The 26,406-nt window shown below is 40.0% G+C and overlaps 1 protein-coding gene across 2 annotated transcripts in view; it reads left to right on the top strand.

Annotated features, from left to right (window-relative positions):
* The first annotated feature begins 125 nt into the window (after positions 1-125).
* Positions 126-26,406, top strand: part of atp13a3 (ATPase 13A3) — a 43,305-nt gene continuing 17,024 nt past the window's right edge. For both annotated transcript variants that reach the window (XM_085383363.1, XM_085383362.1), the window contains exons 1-9: positions 126-321; positions 10,166-10,246; positions 18,265-18,351; positions 18,716-18,889; positions 24,715-24,957; positions 25,149-25,219; positions 25,465-25,548; positions 25,748-25,817; positions 26,266-26,400. In XM_085383363.1, the coding sequence (XP_085239489.1) occupies positions 18,301-18,351; positions 18,716-18,889; positions 24,715-24,957; positions 25,149-25,219; positions 25,465-25,548; positions 25,748-25,817; positions 26,266-26,400 (828 nt within the window). In that variant the 5' untranslated portion in view covers positions 126-321; positions 10,166-10,246; positions 18,265-18,300. The remainder of the gene's footprint in view (positions 322-10,165; positions 10,247-18,264; positions 18,352-18,715; positions 18,890-24,714; positions 24,958-25,148; positions 25,220-25,464; positions 25,549-25,747; positions 25,818-26,265; positions 26,401-26,406) is intronic.

Below are 26,406 nucleotides of genomic sequence, written 5' to 3'. Positions count from 1 at the left end.
CATGAGGCAGCGTTCCCTTTGCAGCTGTTATAATATTTTCTCTAAGGGAAAAGTGCTCGTCGCTTACTTACGTGACGTCACGCGAAAAGATGGACGTCACTTCCTGCAGTCAGACAGCCAGTTCAGGCCAGTTCATCGTTGCTGTAGTACTCGGTCTATCCCATTGAGCTGTCAACACACTGCAAGCCTCCTCTGCCGCGACAACATTTTTCTAATCAACTTAGCCCGTTTTCTCCGTCAGCGACGTTTTTCATCAGATAACAGCTACTTTCTTCTCAATATGACTCGAAGGTGATCTTCAGCGTGTCCAGGTGGTTCTGGGTGAGTGTCTTATAATGAAATATCTGTGCGGTTTTGCCTTCATCGCTGTCACCACCATCATCATCATCACCCATGTGTCTTTCGTTATCAAGCGCGGCTAAATGCTAAAAGCGGTATGGTTCTAGCTGATGCGTGTGGAGACGTCAGCCTCATCCTTCTAGCAGCACGGGTGGAGAATCACCACGGTTGCCTCTGAGATACAGTTTTCCTTTTGGCAGCGATTAAATTGGGAAAACAGCTCAACAGTGGAGGATACCTGGACGTTGTTTTTAAGCTAGTCAGGCTAACAATGCAACTTGGCTAATGTTAGCCAGCTAGCAAACATTCAATCATGTCTTCTTATCTGCCCAGACCCACCTAAGTGGATACCTGGGATTGTAGCCAGGATTGTTCCCCCGGAGTAATTTTTCCATTTTTAATGCAGATCAGTTTTGCTGGACAGCATCCGGTCATATCCTTTATGATACTGACAGTACGTAGTGACAGAAAATCAAGAATTTTCACCCTTCAAGTTGTAAACATGTGCATGCCAGTTGCGCAGTTGTGATGAGCCTTTTGATCTGCAGAAGGCTTTTTTTCTTATCCAGTTATCATTTCGTTGGCATAAAAAGTAAATCTGAAGACGCTTTAAACTGTTGGGCGTACAGTTTAATCTAACACACCTGCTACATTTCATCCTCGAGTAATTTGTAGGCTTGGAAAAGTTAATACACCTGCAATAACTACAGCGTATGAAAACATGCTAATAAAATAACTTTGACTAATGTTTGATAGCATTTAATCACAGGTCTTGTGAAAGGCTTCTCGTGGTAGCTGCATTGAGTAATATATATATATATATATATATATATATATATATATATATATATATACATATATAGACTATTCAGAGAAAGCCAAATGGAAGTGAGCTATATTTGATATTTGTCAAAGATCAGGTTGTAAATTTTCCTAAATTATTTTGTTTGAAATGTGCAAATTGTTCACTGGCATCTCCACGCTGTAACATAAAGCTTTTGTGACTGATTCAATCAGTCATGAAGTAGCAGGACTGGCACCCCTGTGACGGACAGGCCTGTTCACAATGACAAGTGTCATCTATTTGGATTTAGGGCACGTGGTATTTTAGTTGTATCAGAAATCTATGCAAATGTTTCCCCCTTTTTTGTCAGCTTTCACTAAACCCACTCTTTTACTTGTGTGCATGTTGTGGTAATTTGCAAAGCTGGCCTCGGACACTCTTGTGCCCCACATGAAGAGAGGTTTTTAAGTTCTGCCACAAATTCTCAGTGTGATTGCGAAGTGGACTCTGGACTTTCCACATGCCCTCTGGCAAACATTAGCACCAGAGCTTCTTCTTGTGGCTCCTACAGCCGTGCCTTAGCCCTGTTGACCTGAGTACAGGTTTGAGGCCTTATATCTGTGATGCTTTCCATTTTGGATTTTCACTGCCTTTGATTTTGTGTGTGTGTGCGTGCATGCACGCGCGCCCTTTGCTAATCTGTCATTTTCACTGACATTTTGCAGATTCGTTTGAAACACTGTTTCATCTTCGTGATGCAGGTGTTTCATCTTCGTGATGCGGGTGTTTCATCTTCGTGATGCGGGTGTTTCATCTTCGTGATGCAGGTGTTTCATCTTCATGATGCAGGTGTTGCCAGATAATTGACTTGCCAACTGTTGGGTATATAAATAACCTCGTCTAACTGATAAGATGTGGACTGTTGGCATAAGACTGTCTTAAACTAGTAACCTGTACACTCAAAATGGCAAGTTTTGATGGAGATTTGGATCATGCAGAAACGTGTAAGGGTTTGGTTCTTTCGCTGAATGGATTTAAAGAGCGACAAAGAATATGTTTACATTAGGGCTGCCACAAATGATTATTTTGATAGTCGACTAGTCACCGATTATTTTGGCGATTAGTCGACTAATCAGATCATCATCCATTGGACGTAAAACGTACAGCTTATTGCACCAGCAGCATCTGCTCTTATATAACTATCATTAGCTTACAGCTTTAAGTGTTTAAGGTCTGTGCTAACTAAAAATAAAGACAGGATGATAGTTTATTAAATTTTAATGAAATTTGCAGATTGTTTCGGTGAAGTTTAATAAACTCCTTGCTATCTAAACTATAACAGCATCTCACACTTCTGATAATCAGCTGTCTGCTTGACGTTTATTCAGCTGTGTAAAAACTATAACTTTAATCTCAGCCAAACCGATTTACTCAGGAACAAATAAAATACTAAAAAAAAAAAAAAAAAAAAGGCAAAACAATAACATTTTTAAGTTATCTAAGTGACTTATATATCACGTTTAACCTGAGGAGCGAAAGACGGCGGTGGGTTTGAAAACTATTTGCCGGGAGTCCGGTGTTCTCACAGCTCTAGTGAGCCTAGCCCCCGGCTAGCTATCGAGCTAGTGGGTAACAGACGTCTCCGAAAACGTCGGAGCGCTTTTGAAAATATGTGGTGTCTTGATAAACTGAGCAGATATTTGAGGTTTACACAGTTACAGTCTCGCCTGAAAATATGTGAAACGTTTATTTTGTGACCCAGAAAGAATAATAAGAGTAATATTAAAACTAACTAGCTGCCGCCATTGTTGGAAACTGAGCTGGGCCGCGCTATGAATTCTGGGACACAGCTTCTTCTTCTTCGGGGTTTAACGGCAGCTGGCATCCTTGTACATGCAGTGCTGCCATCTTCTGTTTCAGTCCGTTATTACACTCTTAAATCCTGCTACTTATTTCTGCGTCTTTTGGATCTTACAAAGCTTCAAACGACACGTCGACTATTAAATCAGTCGTCGACGATTTTGATAGTCGACGTAATCGTGACTAGTCGACTAATCGTGGCAGCCCTAGTTTACATTTGTGATCTATCAGGGGCATCCTTGCATTTCTGTTCACAAATTCTACCAAAAAAGTTTTTAAACTGTTGTAGAGAAAAGTCTGTGATTCTCAGAGAATCACATAATTAAGGTGTAATTATACAAAGATATCATCCTTTTAGCTTGAAAAAATTGTGTCAAAGTAAAAAGAATATAAACCTGTCAAAATGTGTTTTTTCATTTGTAATTCATTTAGATCAATTTCAGAAGATTAGTTTTATTGAGTAAAGATTCTTCCAGCACAGTTAGGTGTAAATTGCTTTTTGGATTTCTGTATTGCAGATGTACCAATCCTGTATTTGGATTAGGTAGCACTAACTTGGGACTTTGTAAATACACGATCAACTGTGCAGTAATGAGTGAATTCAAATAAATTAGGTAAACAACAAATGTATTTTTTAAATTTAATTTATGGTCTGGTTCTCGTGTTTTTTTTTGTTTTTGTTTTTTTAATGTATAAATTCTTTTAATTGCTAACAAATACTTCAGTCAAGATATTAGTGTTGAAGCTAAACTCATACAGAAGAGTGATTCCCAGCTTTTTAATTTAACACTGGCACTGAAACTGCAATGAAGCTATATTTGGTATTGATAGATACCCCAGGCCAGGGTATCGGTATTGTCAGTGCTGTAGATGGTGTATATTTCAATAATTCAGACTGCAGGCTGCTATTTATATACATATATAAGTGATAGGACTTACATATGACTTGGGTCCAAAAAAGGCTTCAGTAGTGGAAGGATGAGAAAGTTGTTTGGCTTTACTGAGCCAGCAAAACATGTCCTGTTAAAGTTCCAGTTTCTTTGTGTCTCAGTAGATAATATATTTGTAAATATTTGATGTCTTTTCACTTTAACAGAGCCAGTGTTATCTTCAGTATCACTACAGTTAGTGACAATATGAACGTTGAGTTGAGTGGAGTAATATCCATTCCTCTAGATCTTCTTTCACGTGAGACCTTGAGCAATATGGGATTCAGATGTAAGATGAATTGCATTTATTCATAAAATTTGACACTATTGGTCCAGTCTGTAAATAAGATAGGTCTGTTCAGCACTTAAAACTATTTTTTGTTTTAAACTGGATAAAGAAGAATTGAAGAACTAAGAAGCTAACTTGCCCTTTTACCCTTGGACTTGGCTCTTCTCTGTGAGGGAGCTTGAGGTCTTGTCGAGCTGAGCTCTTGAAAGCGGTTTAAATTAAGAAGTTTGGTGCCAGTATTCCACTGTCCTTTGAGCCAGTGCCTGTAGGGCTTTTACAGGTGAGCTTGAACACATCAACCTGTGATGGAAGGCCTGCCAGTGTTAATTCAGAGCAGAGATGTCAAATATCCTGACATGGTAAAAGTCCTCTCAGCAGCCCAGCGCTGTTTGATGTGGGAGCCTCGGAGCAGTGTGATAGAGAAACGCAGCTTTCTACTGCTGGTATCACAGTTTGCCTTCAGTAAGACCAGAACACTCAAGTTCTCAGCAAAAGTGAGAATGCTTTCAATGAAAATAGGAACAACTGCAAAATTTAACAGACCAGTGCAAACCTGAGATTGCAGTGTCATGTTGATTAAGACTTTTTAAGGCTTTAGGTAGCAAAGTGAGGTCATAAAAACACCGAAAACATCTTGACAAACATGCGCTGTACGACCTTAGAGCATTGTTTATCAGGTGTTATTAGGCTTATATGGCAGAGCTTATTTGCAGATCGTGACTGTTGCTTGCTCTTATCAGCACCCGTCGGGCTCTTTCAGCATAATCAATTGTTACAAGTGATATGAGTGGAATCTAGATACAGTCTAGTAGAGTAGGTCTTCTACTAAGTTATAAGTTGCTCTTTGATGCATCTATTGGAGTATGAATGTGTGTGAATGTTAGATAAAAAGCACTTGACTGAGTTGAGTAAACCATAGATAAAAGTGCTTGTATGAATCGGTGTGAATGGGTAATGAGGGAAGTTATATAAAGCACTTTGATTACTCAGAGTAGAATAGCTCTATAAAAGAACCAGTCTGTTTATTCAAGAGGCATCTTCTAATGATAATTAGATCATTGGTTATATTAAAAGAATATATAAACTTTTTTTTTTAACTTTCCTTATACCGGGTTAAAATACGTAATGCATGTTAACAGCACAGTTGTACCACTAATCCACCTTGCAGTAGCGGAGCCACGCACTTATATTGACACAGGGGAAGTTTTGGGTTTCCTAAACTGATGTTTCATAATAAGAAACAACTGCTGAAGTCGAGCTTTACTACCATTACATGGATGAAATGCTGAATGACACTTGGCTCCTTTGCTGCTGACACACTGTAGCTTTAAAAATGACCTGTAATTCTACCTTTTACTCTGTTAGCTTGTAGCATGTAATCAGAGTACCTACCGAATATACCAGACGTTGGCAGTCCAGCCCTGTGACTTGGCAGACTGTGGCTACTGTTTGGGTTATTTTCCTCACTCGTTTCTCATATGAGGATAGGAAAGTGTAAAAAAGCTGTCTTGGTGTTACGACCGTGTTGAAAAAGTTAATACCTAATTGAAATTGTGTACTAGTACACACCTCTGTAAAGTGAAAAGCACAGTTTCAAACAATTTTCCTGTTAATCCAAGATCATGCGGTCAGACTTGAACTTTAGCATACTTTTGATCTTGAGGATTAAAGTTTTTCCCAGGCTTTTCCCTCTAGTATTTTCTTTCCATAGGAAAGGAAACCAAGCTCTCTGTCTTCTTTTCTTTTTTGTCTTTCACCGTCTGGAGTCATCCCTTGAAGTCCGTTTTCACCTGACACAGATGACGATGGCACATCATTTCAGCAGCTCTCTTCACAGTTTTGTGTTTTTGTTATATTTGTTTCTGCAGTAAGGTGCAAGAGTATATGATGTAAGGTGATCTCACCTTTAACTACCTTTAAACTAAGCCAGTTTTCCTAGTTTGTCTTGAGACCAGTTTTTCAAGCTCCTCGGCTGGACGTTTCTTCGAATAACATGGAGAAGTTGTAACAGTTCCTCTGTGAGTTTTAGGTTCTGTGACTTAGGTAATTCCTGACAGAATTCATGATGTTGAGATAAACAGATACCATCTTTTGCAGGACTTTTTTTCATGTATTTTTTAAAACAACTTAAGCTGTGTGTTTCTGGTTGATGTCTTGCAGCTGAATAAATTTGACATGGCTTTCTGGTGTGATTGCTGCGATTATAACTATAACTAATGTTTGGATTTCTTCAGATTCCTTACACAGCTATCATTATTAATTCTGTTGTTCATACATGGGGAGACTCCTGATCTTTCTTTAATCGCATTAAAATTGAATATGAGCACGGCAGGTATGAGATAGAAGAGTTACTGTTAACATTTTGCAACTAGTGATCAGAGTTGGTGTTACTGTGTCGTGGTTATACTGATGCCTTTATACGTGCCGATGAACACACTGAAATCATTTCAAGATTTGTATTGAATAAATGAAGCATTTAACCACTCAAATCCTTCTTATTTTCGATAAGTTTTAGCTTCAGCACTTCAGACAAATTGGATTCCCGTTCTTAATTGCATGTCGGCCCACGTTTGAGAGTCCGAGTTTCTTTTTAACCTTCCTGCCTTCTTGGGACCTTTTTGTGCCACTGCTATGTGTTAAATGGCTGCCATTTCCACTGTGTTCAGTGGAATATAACCAAACTTGCCACAGGATAGTTTTTACCTGTCAATGTTAATATTCCAGTGTGAATTCCTTAAATCAGCCTAAAATGGCTGAGCAGCAGAAATCCCCACACCCATCACCCTGGGGACCATTTTCTGCCCATTGACTTCCATTATAAACGCTATTTTTCATCCCCAAATTATCATCATATGATTTTATTTTTTCTTCTTTTCTTGGATGTCAATGAAGACTCAGGGCCTTGAAGTTTTAATTTTTAAATTGCAAAAAAAATGCAAAAAAAATAATGGCAGGTCAAAATGTATGTTGGTGCCAATCTTTGGTCCATCTAAAGGCCTACTTATAATGACAATCACATATTACTTCAACTGGTTTTTTGTGGAAATATTTAGTTTCGTTTTTTGGTTTTTGGGGCTTATAACACAGGGCGCTCATGTAATAACACTGGGATTTGAAGGGTTAAAACAACGAAAATATAATTAAAACTTTACATGAATATTTCAGGGAGAAGTAGTTTTACAAGGTTGGCTAATTTAAAGTGGAATAAAATATGGATATATGGTCTTTTTATGGCGTGGCTGAGAATGGTCCCTAGGGTGATGGGTGTGAGTTTTTTAAAGGATGGCAGGAGGGTTAAAGGTCGGGTTTAAAGATTTGAAGATTGGAATGCTCAACACAGCCTCAGCCTTGCAGTTCTTTCTTATTTTCTGTTTGTGTAGGTTTAGGGTTCATGTGGTTTGTGGTTGTGCGTTATAATCGTTATGCCATTGTGATGCTCCCCCAGATTGACAAAATATATCGGATGACAACTTTGTCTATCGTTTTATGTTATACTCTATTGTTTATTTCATGCTGCAGGAAATGCACTGTTTACTGCAATAGTTTTTTTGTTGCTTTAGGTGACAGTTTGCAACAGTCACCGTGGCATCCCAGAGAGACCAGCCAAAACAAGTTGAGGCGCTTGTTCCTAAATTTGGGGCTACCTCTGTAACAAAGTCTGACACCGACTTTGTCAGATGTAAAAAAATAAATAAATAGTACTTCCCATGTGATGATTACATAAATTATTCACTGAATTTACAGAAAAAGTGTTTAGATTGTTTGTTTGTTTTTATCCCAATAACAATATATATCACAAACTGATTAACTATAACCAACAAGTCAACACTTTACATCATTGTTTTTTTTTTTTCATATCTGTGTATGTACCTAAACCCAAAGGATGCAGTAGATGCTCTATGTGCATGAATGGAACATACATTTTAGGTAAAACAAGCAAGTTAAAATTGTATTCAGTTATTTATAAACTTATGTTATGTGGTGGAGAACTTTGAAGGCTGTCTCAGGAACTCATTTTAGTCTACACAGGCGAGGAAGGGCAGGTAGTTAAAAGATTTTATTTATTTATTTTTTAAAGTGAACCCAGAAGCTATAATGATAAACAACATGACTGGCTCATGATGGGAAACATAGTTTGGCTTTAATACCCAATGAGTAGGAGGGGAAGTGATAAAGAAAGCGCATTGAGTTCAGAGTATGATGGCAACAAAACACTTTTTCCTCCAAATGCTTCCATGAATTATAGACTTATGTCATTAGGTCATGGCTCATTGTTCACTTTTTCCTTTTTGTCTTGTGTGTTGTAGAACAGGACAGAAAGGGAAAGGAGTATATGTCTACTCTCATTATTTATTTGTCTCTTTGCTAAGATAAAAATCTACAAAGTGCCCGAGCATTATGTGCAAGCAGTATTTTTAATTAAATCCCACATGCTAAGTGAATCTTTGACCGCTAATCATTTGTTATTGTTAAAAAAAGAAAAGAATGGAGAACAAGAACGGTTCTCTGGACGCTTCTTGTATGCCGTGTAAATTTTATGTAAGTGGATATACTTGCATCAAAGAATTTTGATGACATATTTTAGTGTTTTCTAACAATTTTTGTAGTTGGTACAGTAACTAAAAAATATTTCACAGAATAAAAATCCAGAAACATTGGTAGCCCACTTTGGTAGAATTTGTTTCCATACTGGCCATATGTAATGTTCCACTTGCTGACTTTAATGATTGTTTGTATATTAAAGCCATAAACTCCGCAATCAAATACATGCTGACAATATTGTGGTTATATAAGGCACTGGGCTGTGTAAAAGCTGTACAGGATCATAGATGCTTTAGGACTCAAATAGGTGTTCATGATTGAGCCTCTGAGGTTTTATAAATTTATATTAAGTGGATTTTTTTTTTCATCTTACAGAGTTTTTGCAGGAACTCGGATGATTGCAATGTTTTCTCTTGTTTGGGGAAAAAAGATCAACAGCTGCTTAATGTTTTATTTTTTCCCCAAGCAAACATTGCTTATTAATGGCAGATTGATTAGTCTAAGGCCACATTGTTGTCTCTTATTTGATTAGATAAGAGACAACAATGTGGCCTTAGGCTGGGCTCAAGCGATCTATAAATATCTGTGAAGTCATGTTGGCTCCTGGAGGCCTCACACAAGGTCCTCAGTGTTCCAGTGTGAATACTAGTTCCTCCTGTCACTCTTGTATTCAAAGCAGGAGGCATACCTTATCTGCTGAGCAATTGGCTGGTGTAATTCTAAACTTTGGAGTGAAGTGGAAACAATTTCTTATCATCTTGGCACCTGAAGTACTGAGATTCTGAAGTCCCTGGGAAGATGTAAAACTGGAACCTGTTTCATCCTCAACATTTAGTTTGGAGGCCACAACATGCTTGTATATTCTCAGTAATGAATAAATAACAAAACCAAATGAACAGTTTGTCACACAGTAAATCTTTTAATAATTTCAGGTGTAAAATAGGTCAAAAGCTTTTATTAAGATAGGTACAACATCATAATGAATAATTTAAGTTTTGAAACCCAACAGATCCATCTTATATGAACAGACTTCTTATTCCACAGTGGTGCCAGTTTAGGTTTTGGACTAAACTCACATTTAACCCATTTTTATTTATTTATTTATTTAATTCTTTAGATACTTAACTTTAAAAAAAAAGAAGAAGAAGAAGAATTGAAGTGTTGTTGGAAAAGGTGGCAATAGGACCAAATCAAATGATCAACTACAATCAAATTCTGAAGCAATCTTTCTGTATCTTGATGAAGTGACAATTAAGGAGAAACTCTGAACAGTTTTGGCTATTTGGTAATATTGGTTTGTAAATGTGTATCCTCAGTTAACCTTCAACCTACCTAAGACTCAGAATATTTGGAAATCAATTGTAATGTAGATTGTGTGATGTAATTTTTAATGTTTTTTTTCTCTTGGATTTTTCCATCCAGGGTTCCAGGTTAGTGTGGTTAGAGAGCAAGCTAACTGTGGGGAAGAGGACCGCCTGGGGCATTTTGTCCCTGGCTCTCAAGGTAGGTGCACAGAAACCTTCAAAAAACATAATTTTGTTAAAAGACTTGTGATATACTCACTCAGTTATGTTGCTGAAATCTGCCGAGGCATGCTTTAATATTAGTCAGTTGAACATTCACGTTAAGCAGTAATTTAGTTATGTTCAACTGTTTGTGGTTTTCAATATCTAATTTATCCACATATCTGAAAAAAATCTTCATTTTAATTACCAGACAAGCAAAGTGTTAATAATTTCCCCTAGGGATCAATAAAGTATTCTGATTCTGATTAATCCCCAAGGGGTCAATTGCACAGCAAATATGATGGCCAGCTGCTGTTTTACTTCATGAATTAAGTAAAAGGAAGGCAACAACGAATACTATATTTTTCTTCTCTCTGTTATGATGCAAAATGTTCTATTGTTACGGCATTTTAGCAAACTTTTAACCATACCCAATTTTCTTATTATGTTGCAATATTTCCATACACCTTATTTATTTACTTTGTAACCATTCCTAACCTGGCAGATAGGAAAAAAAATTTGACTCGACTTTTTCTTAGCTTCAGTTAAGTTGTCACATAGTGGTACTTGAATCATAAATGGGGTCATAAGTCTGGTAAGGTTTCAACTGCTGTTGTCTGTTTGGAACCTGTAATTAGAGGTCACCACCCTCTGTTATCTGGATAGACTACGTAACAGTCTTGGTTTCAGTAACCACATAAACTTGATACTCTGTAATCCTTTTTAGCTGCAATTTATATTTGGATGTTGTGTCATGTAGGGCTGCTCGATTATGGCAAAAATGATAATCACGATTATTTTCACTGAAATTGAGATCTCGATTATTTGACGATATTTATTTAACCCTTTAAGACCTACCATAGAACCAAGTCCGCCAGAGCTTATATTATTTTTTTTACATGTTGTAGTGCCATTTTTGGGAGCATTTCAAGTTGCTATACATCAATACAACTGTTATAGCCCATATTTTAATAATATGTATGCATTAAGTCCATAGTAATTACATTAATTGCAAAAAAGTGCAATAAACTACAAAAAAAATTGAAAATCTTTTTTTTTTTTTTTTTTACATATATTTCTACTTGGGGAAATTTAAGAGGCTTATCCCTCAAAACTTTAAATACAAAAAAGTTGCAAAAAATAGTTTCCCACCACAGGAAATTTATTTTGAGTGTCTTCATAGTTTTATTTTGGAGATACAGCAATTTTTATATACTGCAGGAAAAACAAAAAACAATCCTATGATGCAAATTTGCAAAGAAAACAGCATGTGCATCAAAATAAACTATTTCCAGCAGTGCAATTCGAGTTCCAAGCATCCCAGAAACTATTCAGAAAAGTATAGAGTCAAACATGACTTATAAAATCACCAGTATAGGCTTTTAAGGCCTACAAGTAAAAAACTACATTTTCCACGAAAATGACGTCACTTCCGGTTTCGGACAGGAAATGGCGGACATGCGATAGTTCGCGTTGACGTCTTTTTCAATGTGGGAAGTGTTACGAACAGCTGATAGGAACGGCAAAGCGTGTTTCTGGAATATTATGTTTTTGTTCCTGCAAGCGCTTTATATGCAATTTTTGCAAAGCTTTATGTGGAAGGAAACCGTGACCGAGGACAAGCTGATGGCATAAGATGTAATTACAACTCCTCCGGTTTCATATGCAAAACAAATTATTGCGCTAGCTTACACGGTTCCGGTTCTACAGGGATTTAAAGGGTTAACAATAACAATGTATTGAATAAAGACTAAAAAATAATATAAAATAGTGTGCAAATACTGGTAATAGTGCAAATGTTTGCAATATAAAAAATAAATGAAAAATGTAAACATCTACTTTTAGTGAACTTTGCAGTGTTGCTCTGTGGTGCAGCTATGCTATGACACCGTAGCAAAGTTTACACACTATGTCTACTTGATCCACGTCTGACTCCGCGAACCCATAATGTTTCCACACCACTGAAGTTTTTTTTTTTTTTTTTTTACCTCTCTTTTCAACCAACGGCAGTCACTCTCCTCTCCAAATAACTTCTGCATAGCTTTCCGAGCTTCCCTCGGGTCCTCTTAATTGTTGTGACGCGTGTTCGAAATGCAGAGAGGTGCGCTCGATTTGCCACACGGAGCAGCGCGAGAGTAAAGCACGAGGGAGGGGCTAATAATCGGCTCAGTCATTTTTAATGATCGTTGAAAGCCCAGATCGTAATCGTGATTAAAATTCGATTAATTGAGCAGCCCTAGTGTCATGTTATGTCATTGAGGTCATTTTTAACATAGTACTCTATTTTAAAATGTGTCATTTATTTGTCATTCTTCTGTTTGGGGTACAAAACAGTACCTGATTATATTTAGTCATTGATCTAAGGCTTTTGATACTCTTTATCGTGACTGTCTTATGAGGCATCTTTTTTTGGTTTTGGTGGCAAATTGTCTCAGCTGTGTTATACAAGCTGTGGGGTCTGATGGCTTACAGTCCAGCCTCATTAGTGTCAACAGAGGTGTGCCACAGGGTTCTATTGTAGTACCACTTTAATACAAAATAGTTAATGACTCAGGTGTAACCTTTAACAGTCCAAAGCATATAACATCACTCTCTGTTACCAGAGTTTTATGTACAAAAATCTTTGATTAACCTTAAATTGTTGTCAAGCTAAATGCATTAAATAGTTTTAATGCATTCCATTTCCATAAATAGTTTTATGGAAAGATTGCCAAGCATGCTTTCTGCCTATAAATCCTCCTTGATGCTAACTATTGTCACATTAATTTCTTTTTTCCATTTATTTCAAACTTTGTCTTGGCAAATTTTCTGGGTGTCTCATGAGTATTTTTTTCCCCACTGTATACATCTTCACCTACACCAGATCCCAAGACTGTTTGGTCCTTGAAGAGAAGGATGTTAATACTGAAATGGGAAAAATGGCTTGTAATTATTAAGCTGTATGTGGGAGAATCTGTACAAGCTTTTAAAATAAGATGAAATGATTCCCGTTAATAAATTAAAATCCATTTGGTCCATGGTAATCACTGGAACTAATTACCTGAGCTTTTTCAAGTCAAGTCAAGTCGGCTTTATTGTCACTTCAACCATATACAGTTAGTACACAGTGAAGCGAAACAACGTTCCTCCAGGACCAAGGTGGTACATGCAACATAAATTTACAACATAAATTAACAGAAAACACTAAACTAGCTAACTAAGAGGCCTAGTTAGCTGGCTAGCAGAGACAAGACAGACTGACCTAACATAAATGACAACATAAATTAACAAAATCTAACTATCTAAAGAAGACTTTTTTTTTTTTTTGTTAACAGACAGCAGACAACAAAGTGCACGTGCAAATGTGCGAACAAGAGCAACAAAGTGACAGTGTGAGAAAAAAACACAACGTAACATAATAATAAGGTTTTGTGATGATGAGTTGAGGTAGTGGAGGAACAGTAAACATTCCTTAGTGTAGCAGCAAAAATTAGGAAGTAAAGAAGTTAGTGCAAAAAGTCCAGTAATAATATTGTGCAAAAGAGCATTTACAGGTTGGTGTGTACGATAGTTTGGTGGTGTAGGTCAGTGTGTTTGCGCTTGTGTTGATTAGTCAGTCCAGTCTCAATGTTTTGAGTAGTTGAGTTAAGCTGAGTGATTTGTGTGTGTGTGTGTGTGTGTGTGTGTGTGTGTGTGTGTGTGTTTATCAGTCCAGTCCCTTTAGCTTAAATGTTTCTGTAATGCAATCGGGTTGTGCTTGTGCCTTCCCAATGCATTTCTGGACAGTCATGTGGGTGCTTGTGTCCATGATGTACTTGGGTTGGCATTTCCAGTTATAGCAGAAATTTAGGAGGGAATGTTCTTGTTGTTATGCAGCCACCGCTGAGCGCTGGCTAGGGGGGCTGCTATTGAAAAATACAAGGAAGGGCTTGGTCCTAAGCAAAATATCCCGCAGTATGCCAGAGAAAAAGTCCACCCGGGTGCAGCAGGCAAGATAAGATCTGAGTGTGCGAGGCAGTGATATAGGATAATTGGGTTATACAGGGCGTTGGATGCAGTAGAAGGGTGGCCCTATTGGCACTCTGTCTTGACATATCATACCAGAACTCTCCAGTGATAATTGCTGTCAGAGAGGGTATCCTAACCATTTGCCTGACTTAATACCTCGTTGGATTTGCTTATCTTTGTGTGTACTGATGTATTTTGCTATTTAATATTCAGGCTTGTAACCTGAGTCTAACTTCAGTTAACTTTGACTCCTGTCTATACTGACCTGTATAAGGCTAGCACAGTGGAAGGTAAAGGTCAAGCACTCCTTGGTTTTTCTTGACTTGTTTTTCTTGACTTTCAGAGCTACACCTTCAGTTACTCCACACCCCACCAGTGGTGCCTGATGTAATCAGAGAAGCTGGATTCTCTGATTTCTCAGATTTCTTTTTTACTTTCTCTTGTCTTTTGTGTAATGTAGAAATGGTCAAATGCGGCACTGTTTTAATGTCTGGGCCTTACTTCTTTAAACATTAATTTGCATCTTTGTGTGCCATGTTTCCCCAAGTAGCCCCATTTAGCCCCTCTGGAGTGAACCTGATCAACTGTCTGTAATATTACTTAGTGACGGTTTGCTGGGGTTTTAAGTAAAAAGTGAAACTGTCTATAGCCTAACTTGTGTTTACAAGCACCTTAGGAATCATTTGACAAAGATTGTTCAGTGGATAATACAGCAAAATTCACATGCACGTCCAAACACACTGGCAATTTTCCTTCTGTACGGGATGTGTAGTCCTCTTGGGAATTGAGAGAGGAATGGAGCAACAAGTTTGATATGGACTGGAGTAATGCATGAGTTTGATGAGTCATTCAGACTGTGTGGGTGTATTGACTTAAGAGATAGTCTCAGGTGTACTAAGGTTGAGCAGCTTTTTGGGAAGTGCTGTTCATTGCTGCTGGGCCATGTTTTGTGTGCTACAGTCTACATCTGAATTTGTATAATTTGCTAAAATCTCTTTAACCCAATGTAAATGCTGCACGACTGTATGTGGACAGAGATAGGAAAAACAAAACGGTTCACTAATGTATCCATAGACATGTTCTTAACTTTATGTCCATAATGTTTTAATTTATATTTTATTCCAATTTTATCCTTACCAAGTGAAATTAGTTAATGGGAACTATTCTAAACTGACTGGCACATGCCTGCAGTTTACAATTGGCATACGGCGATGCTTTCATTTACATTTGTCTAAAGTGTATTCTGCCACAAAGTGATTCATAATAAGAGAGAGCCACAGAAATAAAGACAGTATTGTTTGAAGTGGCAGCCAGAAAAGAATAGAATAGAATAGAATTCAACTTTATTGTCATTGCACATGTCACAGGTACAGGGCAACGACATGTAGTTTGCATCCATCCAGAAGTGCTTTAGCCATGATATAGATATATTACAATATATATTAGCAATAATATAGATATGTAAGTATATTACAGAAATGGGTCTATTACGGTATGTTATAATGTACACGGTATGAAGTATGTTATGAATATGCTATAACTATAAGTATGTACAGGCTGTTGTGAGTACAAGCTATGAATAGGATATATATATGAAAAAAACTATACAGAATATGAAATAATGAACTTTACAGAAATATGAGATATACACTTATACAGAAATGGGAACTATGCAAGTTGCGAACAGTTATAGAATTAAAAATTATCGTATGATTATTTACACAGAACTATACAGTAGTGCAGTTAAGAGGCTATATAAAGTGCTAGTGGTTGTGAGTGGTGGTTCAGTCCATGTTATTATTGTGTGTTTGAGGGTACAGTTGTCCTGTGTGTGTGTGTGTGTGTGTGTGTGTGTGTGTGTGTGGTTGTGGGTGGTTGTGTGTGTGTGTGTATGTCCAGTCCGTGAGTTTAACGTGGGTCAGATGTCAGGAGGCAGAGTTCAGGAGTCTGACAGCTGTGGGGAAGAAGCTGTTCCGGTACCTGGTGGTCTTAGTCCGGAGGCTCCTGTAGCGCCTCCCAGAGGGCAGGAGGGTGAAGAGTCCATGTGATGGGTGACTGGGGTCTTTGATGATTTTCCCAGCCCTTTTCAGACACCGCTTCCTGTAGATGTCTTTTATGGCAGGAAGTGGTGCTCTGGCAATGCGCTGGGCAGTTTTCACGACCCTCTGCAACGCCTTCCGGTCCGAGGCAGAGCAGTTCCCGTACCAGACTGTTATACAGTTGGTCAGGATGCTCTCGATGGTGCAGCGATAGAAGTTCACCAGGATGTCTGAGGACAGGTGGTTCTTCCTCAGAGTCCTCAAGAAGAAGAGGCGCTGGTGAGCCTTCTTGACCAGCTTGGAGCAGTTGGTCGTCCAGGTGAGATCCTCGGAGATGTGGACTCCCAGGAACTTGAAGCTGCTCACACGCTCCACAGCCGTCCCCTTAATGTGGATGGGTGGATGTGGATCAGCATTCCTCCTGTAGTCCACGATGAGCTCCTTGGTCTTCTCGGTGTTAAGCAGCAGGTTGTTTCTGTCGCACCACTCAGCCAGACGATCCACCTCCTCCCTGTAGGCGGCCTCATCGTTGTCACTGATGAGGCCAATCACCGTGGTGTCATCTGCAAACTTAATGATGGTGTTGGAACCATCAGCAGGTCTGCAGTCGTGGGTGAAGAGGGAGGTGGGGGGGTGAGGATTTGTCACTTCAAACTTTATTGGGGGGAAAAAAATCCACAAGTGAGATTTCTTTCAAGAAATCTAAAAATTAAATATATAGCATGCTCGCAGGGTTAGCAAGTATAACATGTGTATGATATGCTAGCTAAAAATATATATTCTATAGATTATATGTGTGACTATATGTGTTATAGATTAAAACCCTCCTGTAGTTGCCGTTACTTCCACTGGTCCAAACCTCTTTGGCTTAAAGTGCATACTTTGAGTGCTGGTAAATGTTTTTTTGATCTTGTGAATGATGCAGAAAATCAGCTTCCTTCCTAAGCAATATCCGACCTGCCACGTGGAGCTTAAATACAAAATCCCTGGTCACTTCAGTCAAGAAGATTGCGTTAAGAATATTGATTAAAAAGACAGAAACTTGCTTTCCAAAGTTGTAATTTGCTTTTGACATTTGTCTTTGACATTTGACATTGTTAAGCACTTTACAGGGCTTTGATTAATCAATCTTTAATTTAAACAAATAATGTGGTGTTATCTTGTGACTTGTTCCGACACTGTGCTGTTGAGCTCTCGGTTTCAAAGCCTGCTGTGAAGCTTAAGCTGGGCAGAGACTGTGTGATTTTTTTTTTTCAGTCGCGCGATTCAGCTCCTGCTCAAACTGTACGATTGACTCGCAGGGGTTAGAAGTTCATAGGTCACGATGCAGGGTCTCACACTATACGGCCCGATGCTCTGATGCGACCCGAGTGCTCACACTGTGCGTCCATAAAATGAAGGTTATAACAGAAATTCTGTCGCTCGCTCTCCCTCTCTCTTTCACACACAGACACGCACACCACCGCCATCAACTTTGCTAAATTGCTAAAAACATTGATCAGGCAGCTGTGATTGAGCAGCAATGTAGATCCAACTATTTTCACGGTTGTTGTGGTCGTGATAATTTTGTGAGGCCACATCGAAAAGGCTCGGATCAGCTTACCATAGTTCTACAAGTTGTGCCTCCGTCGCTTGTGTCCAGATCACACGCTGCACTGCCGTGCTGCGCCGTCTTTTTCGCTGACATTTGTGTTTGCGCGTGCGCAGTGTGAGAAACTGCGGTGACACCCTCACGACGGTCGCGAGGATTTCAAACGACCAAGCGATTGATGATCGGGAGCTGGTCGTGAGGTGTTAATCGCGTCTCGTTACCCCACGTATACTACACGATGCACGACGCACGATGAAGGCCAAAATCGGGCCGATCGCCAAAACGGTCGCACGACTCAAAAATCGGCTCAAAATGGGCCAAAAAATCGCACAGTGTAAGCCCAGCATTAAATGTTTCCCGCACTGTTCACCGTTGACATTTTGTCTGATCTGTTTGCAGTGACTAAGGAAGGGGCTTGGCAAACTGTTCTGCAGCATGGAGAAGGAAGACCTCAAGATTGTCAACAAGGGGGAAGAGGAGGAGATGGTATTTTTCATTTCACATATACGCATATTGAAAAAATACCAGAATTGACGTGATCCTGAAGGATCCAGAATCTAATGTGCCCATCAGTGACTTCTTGATGGCTTGCAATTTCTTCTCACTGCTTACTGAGTGTTTCCCTAATGGTACCATAACCACCCTGGCTGTGAAACTGGAGTCTGTTCCCAGCCTGAACCCCAGTGAGCTCACGCTGCTCGACCCGACCTGCGGTCCAGTCTACAGTGATGACCGCTACGCTTACTTTGTCTTCACTGCTAACTCCTGTGGGACTACCAGAAAGTTACATACTGTGTTACCTAACGTGCCATACTGTGCTCCTGTTTTCTCTTTTTTTTTTTTTGTTAAGGAGCTGCAGGGCTACCGTCTGTGTCGTTGGCGGCTGGCCCTGGTGGGCCTCGGGGTGCTGTGTACAGGGGGCTTCCTTCTCCTGGTGCTCTACTGGATGCCAGAATGGTGCGTCAAGTCCACCTGCACTCGTACCACAGCCCGTGAGGCCAAAGTGGTGTTGCTGCGCTCCACGGTAGGTAGCAAGTAAAGCAGCAGTGAGTCATTATTATTCAAAAAAGAGAAAAATTATTTACTTAGAAAATAAGTTTTTCTATTTTTTTCTCTCTTTCTTCGTATTAAATGGGTTTTTAATATTTGGTTGGAAAAAATCTAATCAAGAAAGGAAGTGGTGGATTTTAGAGATTAAACATTTTATCAACAAACTAATCAAAACATATTAAAACAATTTTGGCTTCTTTTTTATTTATTATTTGGTGTTGCCAATTCATGAAAAAAATGGTAAAGACGTAAATAGAAGTAACTATTTTGAAGACTAGTAAATAATAATAATAATAATTAACATTTAATTTTAATATGTGCAAACACAGTTGTGGGCTTTTTCTTTGTTGTTTTTTTTGTTGATTTCTGTCTGTCTACATTATTATTAGGGCCCGAGCACTAAAAGTGCGAAGGCCCTTTTGTATCTGCTCCGTTTCTTCTTCTTCTTATTATTATTATTCAGGCAAAACAAGGGCCTTTTTGAGGGCCTAAACATGCTCAAAAACTCATGAAATTTTGCACACATGCCAGGTCTGGTGAAAAATTTTGTATTTTAATGGTTTTACATATGAGCACTGGGAAATGGCTCTACAGCGCCACCTATGCCTTGTTAAATGCAGCCCTACGACCACATCATTTCAGCTACATGTATGAAATTTGACACACCTGTGTTACCATGCCAAGACGAACAAAAAAAGTCTGTGGGCACATTGACGCAAACCCAACAGGAAGTCCGGCATTTGGACGTGAAGGTGACATTTTGGCTCTAATTTTGCCATTTCCATGCCTCAAACTTTTTCGAACTCCTCCTTGGGATTTGGTCGTATAAGCTTCATCTTTGGTCAGTGTCAACTACACACCTGGGCCATGTTAAATTGTGGAGCTTTTGAATTTTCGTGATACGGTGAGGCCGTGGCGCCACGGCGAATTTCGATGACTCGCCATGAAAATCTTATAGCCTCTCATTCTGTCATACATTGTCCGATCTGGACCAAAGAGCACATATATGAGCCTCCACCCCTGAACATATTTCAACTGCCACATTTGACATCAAGGACAGCGCCACCTAGTGGGAACAGGAAATGTCATGTTTTACACTTTGGGGTACAGTATAGTGATGGGTGACATCTGCAGCCTCAAATTTCTCCTGGAAAGCCTTAAGGAGTTGGTCTTGGGTTACAGTGAAAGGGTGTGACCCCGAGAGCATGGCGAACTTTGATGTCTCACCACGAAGAAACAAATTAGTATAACTCAATGAAATCCAGTCTGATCAGTACCAGACATGATGTCATACCTGCCCTGAATAGATTGATATTCCCATTAGGGCTGCTCGATTATGGCAAAAATGATAATCACGATTATTTTCACTGAAATTGAGATCTCGATTATTTGACGATATTTATTTAACCCTTTAAGACCTACTATAGAACCAAGTCCACCAGAGCTTATATTATTTTTTTTACATGCTGTAGTGCCATTTGTGGGAGCATTTCAAGTTGCTATACATCAATACAACTGTTATAGCCCATATTTTAATAATATGTATGCATTAAGTCCATAGTAATTACATAAATTGCAAAAAAGTGCAATAAACTACAAAAAAAATTGAAAATTGCTTTTGTTTTGTTTACATATATTTCTACTTGGAGAAATTTAAGAGGTTTATCCCTCAAAACTTTAAATACAATAAAGTTGCAAAAAATAGTTTCCCACCACAGGAAATTTATTTTGAGTGTCTTCATAGTTTTATTTTGGAGATACAGCAATTTTTATATACTGCAGGAAAAACAAAAAACAATCCTATGATGCAAATTTGCAAAGAAAACAGCATGTGCATCATTTCACTGTGGGAAGTGTTACGAACAGCTGATAGGAACGGCAAAGCGTGTTTCTGGAATATTATGTTTTTGTTCCTGCAAGCGCTTTTTATGCAATTTTTGCAAAGCTATATGTGGAAGGAAACCGTGACCGAGGACAAGCTGATGGCATCAGATGTAAGTACAACTCCTCCGGTTTCATATGCAAAACAAATTATTGCGCTAGCTTACACGGTTCCGGTTCTACAGGGATTTAAAAATAGTTACGCAAAACGGAGCGTGCTGCTCTGACCGGCTTTAAAGGGTTAACAATGACTTTAAAAAAATAATATAAAATAGTGTGCAACACCACTGAAGTTTTTTTTTTTTAAAACTCTCTTTTCAACCAACGGCAGTCACTCTCCAAATAACTTCTGCTTAGCTTTCCGAGCTTCCCTCGGGTCCTCTTAATCAGCGGTCTCCAACCTTTTTTGCGCCACGGACCGGTTTATGCCCGACAATATTTTCACGGACCGGCCTTTAAGGTGTCGCGGATAAATGAAGGAGGGGCTAATAATCGGCTCAGTCATTTTTAATGATCGTTGAAAGCCCAGATCGTAATCGTGATTAAAATTCGATTAATTGAGCAGCCCTAATTCCCATTGTCAGGAATACGCAGCGCGCCACCTAGTGGCAACAGGAAATGTCATGTGTACTTTGTTGTACTGATTTTCACAGGTTCATCGTGGACACCTCAAAAGCGGTGAATATCACCATCAGTCCCTCATGATGCTTCAGTGCGAAAACTGTGACTTTAAACTCAACGGCGCACCCTGGTGGCAGCGCGGTTCACCATTAACAATGAAGTGGCTTTTGAGGGGCTTGGAAAGTTTAAAAAGTCTTGAAATTTGGCCCACACCTCCAATGTGATGAATGCTTTGTTATGTGATCACTTTCCTTGAATAGCGCAAAATGGCTCCACAGCACCCCCTACAAAATTTCAAATCATCAGCCCCTGCTCTGTGTTTTATCTATGAGTCTGAAACCTGATAAGCTTGTAGAAGATATCAAGATGTAAAAAAAAGTCTCTTGGAGCAATATCCCAAATCCAACAGAAAGTCAACCATTTTAAGAACTCTCTGCCTGGGAGGGATGTGAGGTGGGCAAATGAACTGAATCATTTCTTCAACAGATTTGATTCAGCCATGAGGCAGTCTGCAACATCGGCTGCAGACTCACCCACCCCCACTGCTGCTGTTCCACCTCAGACACTTCACACCTCCTCTATTCACCCTGCTCACTCCCCCCCACCCCCAACAACAGCATCCAATACACACTCAACACAAGGCTCCAGCCTGTCTCTCTCAACCACCCAGGTTAGGAGGGAACTGAGGAGGATTAATGGCAAGAAGGCAGCGGGTCCAGATGGCATCAGCTCGAGGGTCATCAGGTCCTGCGCGGACCAACTGTGTGGGGTGATGGAGCACCTCTTCAACCTGAGCCTGAGGTTGGGAAGAGTCCCACAGCTCTGGAAAACCTCCTGTGTTGTACCAGTGCCAAAGACTTCACGCCCCAAGGACCTCAACAGCTACAGGCCGGTGGCTCTGACATCCCACCTGATGAAGACCCTGGAGCGGTTGGTCCTGGCTCAGCTTCGGCGCCTAATAAGCTCATCACTGGACCCACTTCAGTTTGCCTACCAGCCTGGCATTGGAGCGGATGATGCCGTCATTCACCTCCTACATCGTTCCCTCGCTCACCTGGAGACCGCTGGAAGCACTGTGAGAATCATGTTCTTTGATTTCTCCAGTGCCTTCAACACCATTCTTCCCTCGGTTCTAAAGGACAAGCTGGTGAACTCTGGAGTGGACCATCACCTCACTACCTGGATCCTGGACTACCTCACCGACCGACCACAGTATGTGAGGACTCAGGGCTGTGTGTCGGACAGGGTCGTCTGCAGTACGGGGGCCCCACAGGGAACGGTTCTGGCTCCGTTCCTCTTCACCATCTACACTGCAGACTTCTCCCACAATTCCACCCAGTGCTTCCTGCAGAAGTTCTCTGATGACTCTGCAATAGTCGGCCTCATCACTGATGGGGACGACAAGGAGTACAGAGGTCTGACCCAAGACTTTGTGGACTGGTGCCAGCTGAACTACCTCCAGATCAACGCCAGTAAAACCAAGGAACTGGTGGTAGACTTCCGCAGGCACAAGCATTCTCCACTGCAACCACTGAACATCCAAGGTATGGACATTGAGGCTGTGGACAGCTACAGGTACCTTGGTGTTCATCTGAACAATAGACTGGACTGGACTCATAACTCAGACGCCCTCTACAGGAAAGGGCAGAGCAGGCTGTACCTGCTGCGGAGACTCAGGTCGTTTGGAGTGGAGGGCCCACTCCTGAAGAAATTCTATGACTCTGTTGTGGCTTCTGCTATCTTTTATGGCGTGGTCTGCTGGGGCGGCAGCATCTCTGCTGGGGACAGGAAGAGACTGAACAGGGTGATCCGAAGGGCCAGCTCTGTTCTAGGATGCCCTCTGGACCCAGTGGAGGTGGTGAGTGACAGGAGAACGGCGGCTAAGCTGTCATCCCTGATGGACAACATCTCCCACCCCATGCAGCAGACTGTGACAGCACTGAGCAGCTCCTTCAGTGGGAGACTGCGGCACCCACGGTGTGGGACGGAGAGATTTCGCAGGTCTTTCCTCCCCACTGCTGTCAGACTCCATAATAAAGACTTTAACTGATCAAGCACACACATCCATACATATGCAATAATACCAAGTGCAATAATCCTTTCTGTCATCGTTGTATTTTTACTCAGTTGTATATAGTATTTGTATTCTATTTTTATCTTATTGTATATTTATTTTATTTTATTCTACTGTATATAGTATTTTATTTTATTCTATTCTGTACAGTTGTGTACTGTATTTATTCTTATTGTATTCTAATTTTTGCCTCATAACTTTTGCACTGTCCACTTCCTGCTGTGACAAAACAAATTTCCCACGTGTGGGACTAATAAAGGTTATCTTATCTTATCTTATCTTATCTTAATTTTCGCGACATTTTCCCCTCTTTTCAGGCTCCGTACTTTGACGAACTCCTCCAAAGATTTTCATCAGATTGACGTGATCTGCAGTGCGTGGAATCTGAAGACCTTCGTGATGTTAAATTGCGAAGCTTTTTACGTTGAGGGAAACGGGGTGGTCATGGCGGCACGTAGAGTTTCAAACACTCGCCAAAAAGCAGTAATCTGCTGTCACTCAAAAACACAATGTCCAATCTCACACAAAGGTCGCAGGCATGATGAGACTCGAGCTCAGAAATAGTTGTTGTTATGCCATTTGTCAGTAATGTTTAGAGCGCCACCTAGTGGGACGACTATAATCATGATCGAATGAGATGAAATGTTAGCTGGGCAGGGATAGCTCAGTAGGTAGAGTGGTGGCCCCATGATCGGAAGGTCGGTGGTTCGACTCCACTGAACGCTACCCTGAGGTACCCCTGAGCAAGGTACCGTCTCTACACACTGCTTCCCGGGCGCTGCATTGGTGGCTGCCCACTGCTTCACTGGGTGAATGGGTTAAATGCAGAGGAACTATTTCCCTACGGGGACTAACATGCACACTTTACTTTACTGGTGGTTAAATGCATGAATTCCATCAATTTGACATCAGATCGGACGTGCTGGTTGTAGGTGTTGGGCGTGGCTCGACGTGCCGGGGTGCGAGGGCCCTCATAACGCTGCTTGCAGCTTTAATTATTATTATTATTTTAGTAAAAAATTTCACATCTGTATTTTTCCGTTATATTAATGGAAATATAGTTATGAGCTCTCACCCCACTTCCCAGTGACTAAAAATGGAGACTGACATATAGAATAATGTTGTTCCTCCTCATAAACGTTGCACTTAATAGGGGGAAATTTGTTGTTACTTATTGAAGCTTCTCAGAAATTCACTAGATTAACTTTGTTTGGGTGGTTTAGGATGAGTTCCGGCGCTGGTTCCTGGCCAGGGTGCGAGTGATGCTTGCCCCAGGGAGAAACCCCTTCCACAGCCTGGAGACCCAGACCACCTCCCCCTCCTCCCCTTCCTCTCCTTCCTCCCTCTCCTACCCCTTCTCCTCCTCTGCTTCCCCACCTCAGGCCAACGGACACACCATTCATCCCTCCGATGGCAGCCCTGCTCAGGAGCTCATCAGGAAATTTGCAGACTACCAGCCCACGCAGGTAGGCACAACACTTGTCTCAACATAAATCTGTAGTATAAACTGGAAATGCACTAAGCACATAAATGAATGTGACTGTCGTTTTTCAAAGTTCATAGAAGGGTTGTTTTATGGACAACAATACAAATATGATTACTTTTGCCAAATAAATCTGTCTCTTATTTTGGTCCCTTTGCTCTTTTTTCCCCTCAGATTCGCTACTTTACCTTTCATAGCACAAAGTATTATTGGAACGACGAGAAGCAGAACTTTGAGGTTTTAACGTAAGCATTCTTTTATAACTATATAACTTTCAATTTTCACTGCAGAATCCTCTTAAGTAAACTCTTCAAAGGTTGCACACAGCAGTAATGACAAGTAAATATATGACTCTTGCTCTGTATGTTGACTAACAAAAAAAACTTGAGGGGGAGAAGATTTTCATTTTATAGCAACTTGCATGCTTGTTTTGCTTTTGCTGTTGCGGTTATGTGGAATTAAAGTATCTCCTCCAATGTTCCTATTACAGTGGCCTGGAGGATCTGCAGGTCAGCTGCTCCACCCTCCACTCGGAGCACAGCACAGGCCTGACTATGAACCAGCAGGAGTACAGGTAACATTCAATCAAAAGACAAAGTCACTCAAGTTTGTACGGCACTGTAGGTGCAAGGAGTTGTTGTTGTTCAGTTGTTGGGGTTAAAAACTATAAGCCCTGATATTGTAACTGGAGTTAATGAACAGTGGAGGAGGAATATCCACAGTCTTTGGTATTTACACACAAACTAAATACAATTTTTCTTCCTGTCTTTTAGGAGACTGTTCTTCGGAGTGAATGAAATTGCAGTGAAAGTGCCTTCTGTTTTCAAGCTGCTTATCAAAGAGGTAAAAGCAAAGTTTGAGTTTCTGTATGCAGCATGAATGTGTGTGAGACATCTTTTCATCTTGTGGGTTTATTGACACCTTGCACCAAATATTAGTGAATTAGTTTATTGTGTGGCACACGTATAATAATTTGAGAACAGAAATCCTTTTCTTCTGTCAGAACAGAGTCGTGCTTATGTACTGCTGTCTTGCTACTTTTTCATGTTAATGCGATTAGCTGAAGTAGGTTTTTAATCATTTCAGTGCATTATGAATGAAACTGTGTTTAAAATTTTTCTTTTCTTTTTTTTTATATTTAAGGAAATTGTACTGGTTCAACATTTTCAAATATTTCTGTTTTCTTGTGATTTCTGGATCTTTCTCCGTTTTTCTCTCTTTGTTTTGTTTTGTTTTATTTTATTTGACCTCTTTGCTTGCCATACCGATTCCTCTCTAAATCCTTCTGCAGGTCCTCAACCCTTTCTACATCTTCCAACTCTTCAGTGTGATCCTGTGGAGTGCCGATGAGTATTACTACTATGCTGCGGCCATTGTTTTAATGTCGGTCATATCCATAGCTACCTCTTTGTACACCATCAAAAAGGTGAGC

This window comes from Rhamphochromis longiceps, linkage group LG15, assembly GCF_057381845.1.
Source record: "Rhamphochromis longiceps isolate RC_006_pf linkage group LG15, R_longiceps_female_GT1.1, whole genome shotgun sequence".
In the NCBI taxonomy this organism is placed as follows: domain Eukaryota; kingdom Metazoa; phylum Chordata; class Actinopteri; order Cichliformes; family Cichlidae; genus Rhamphochromis; species Rhamphochromis longiceps.
The sequence above is the reverse complement of the archived record's forward strand: the minus strand, read 5'-3'. Positions and strand labels throughout refer to the sequence as shown.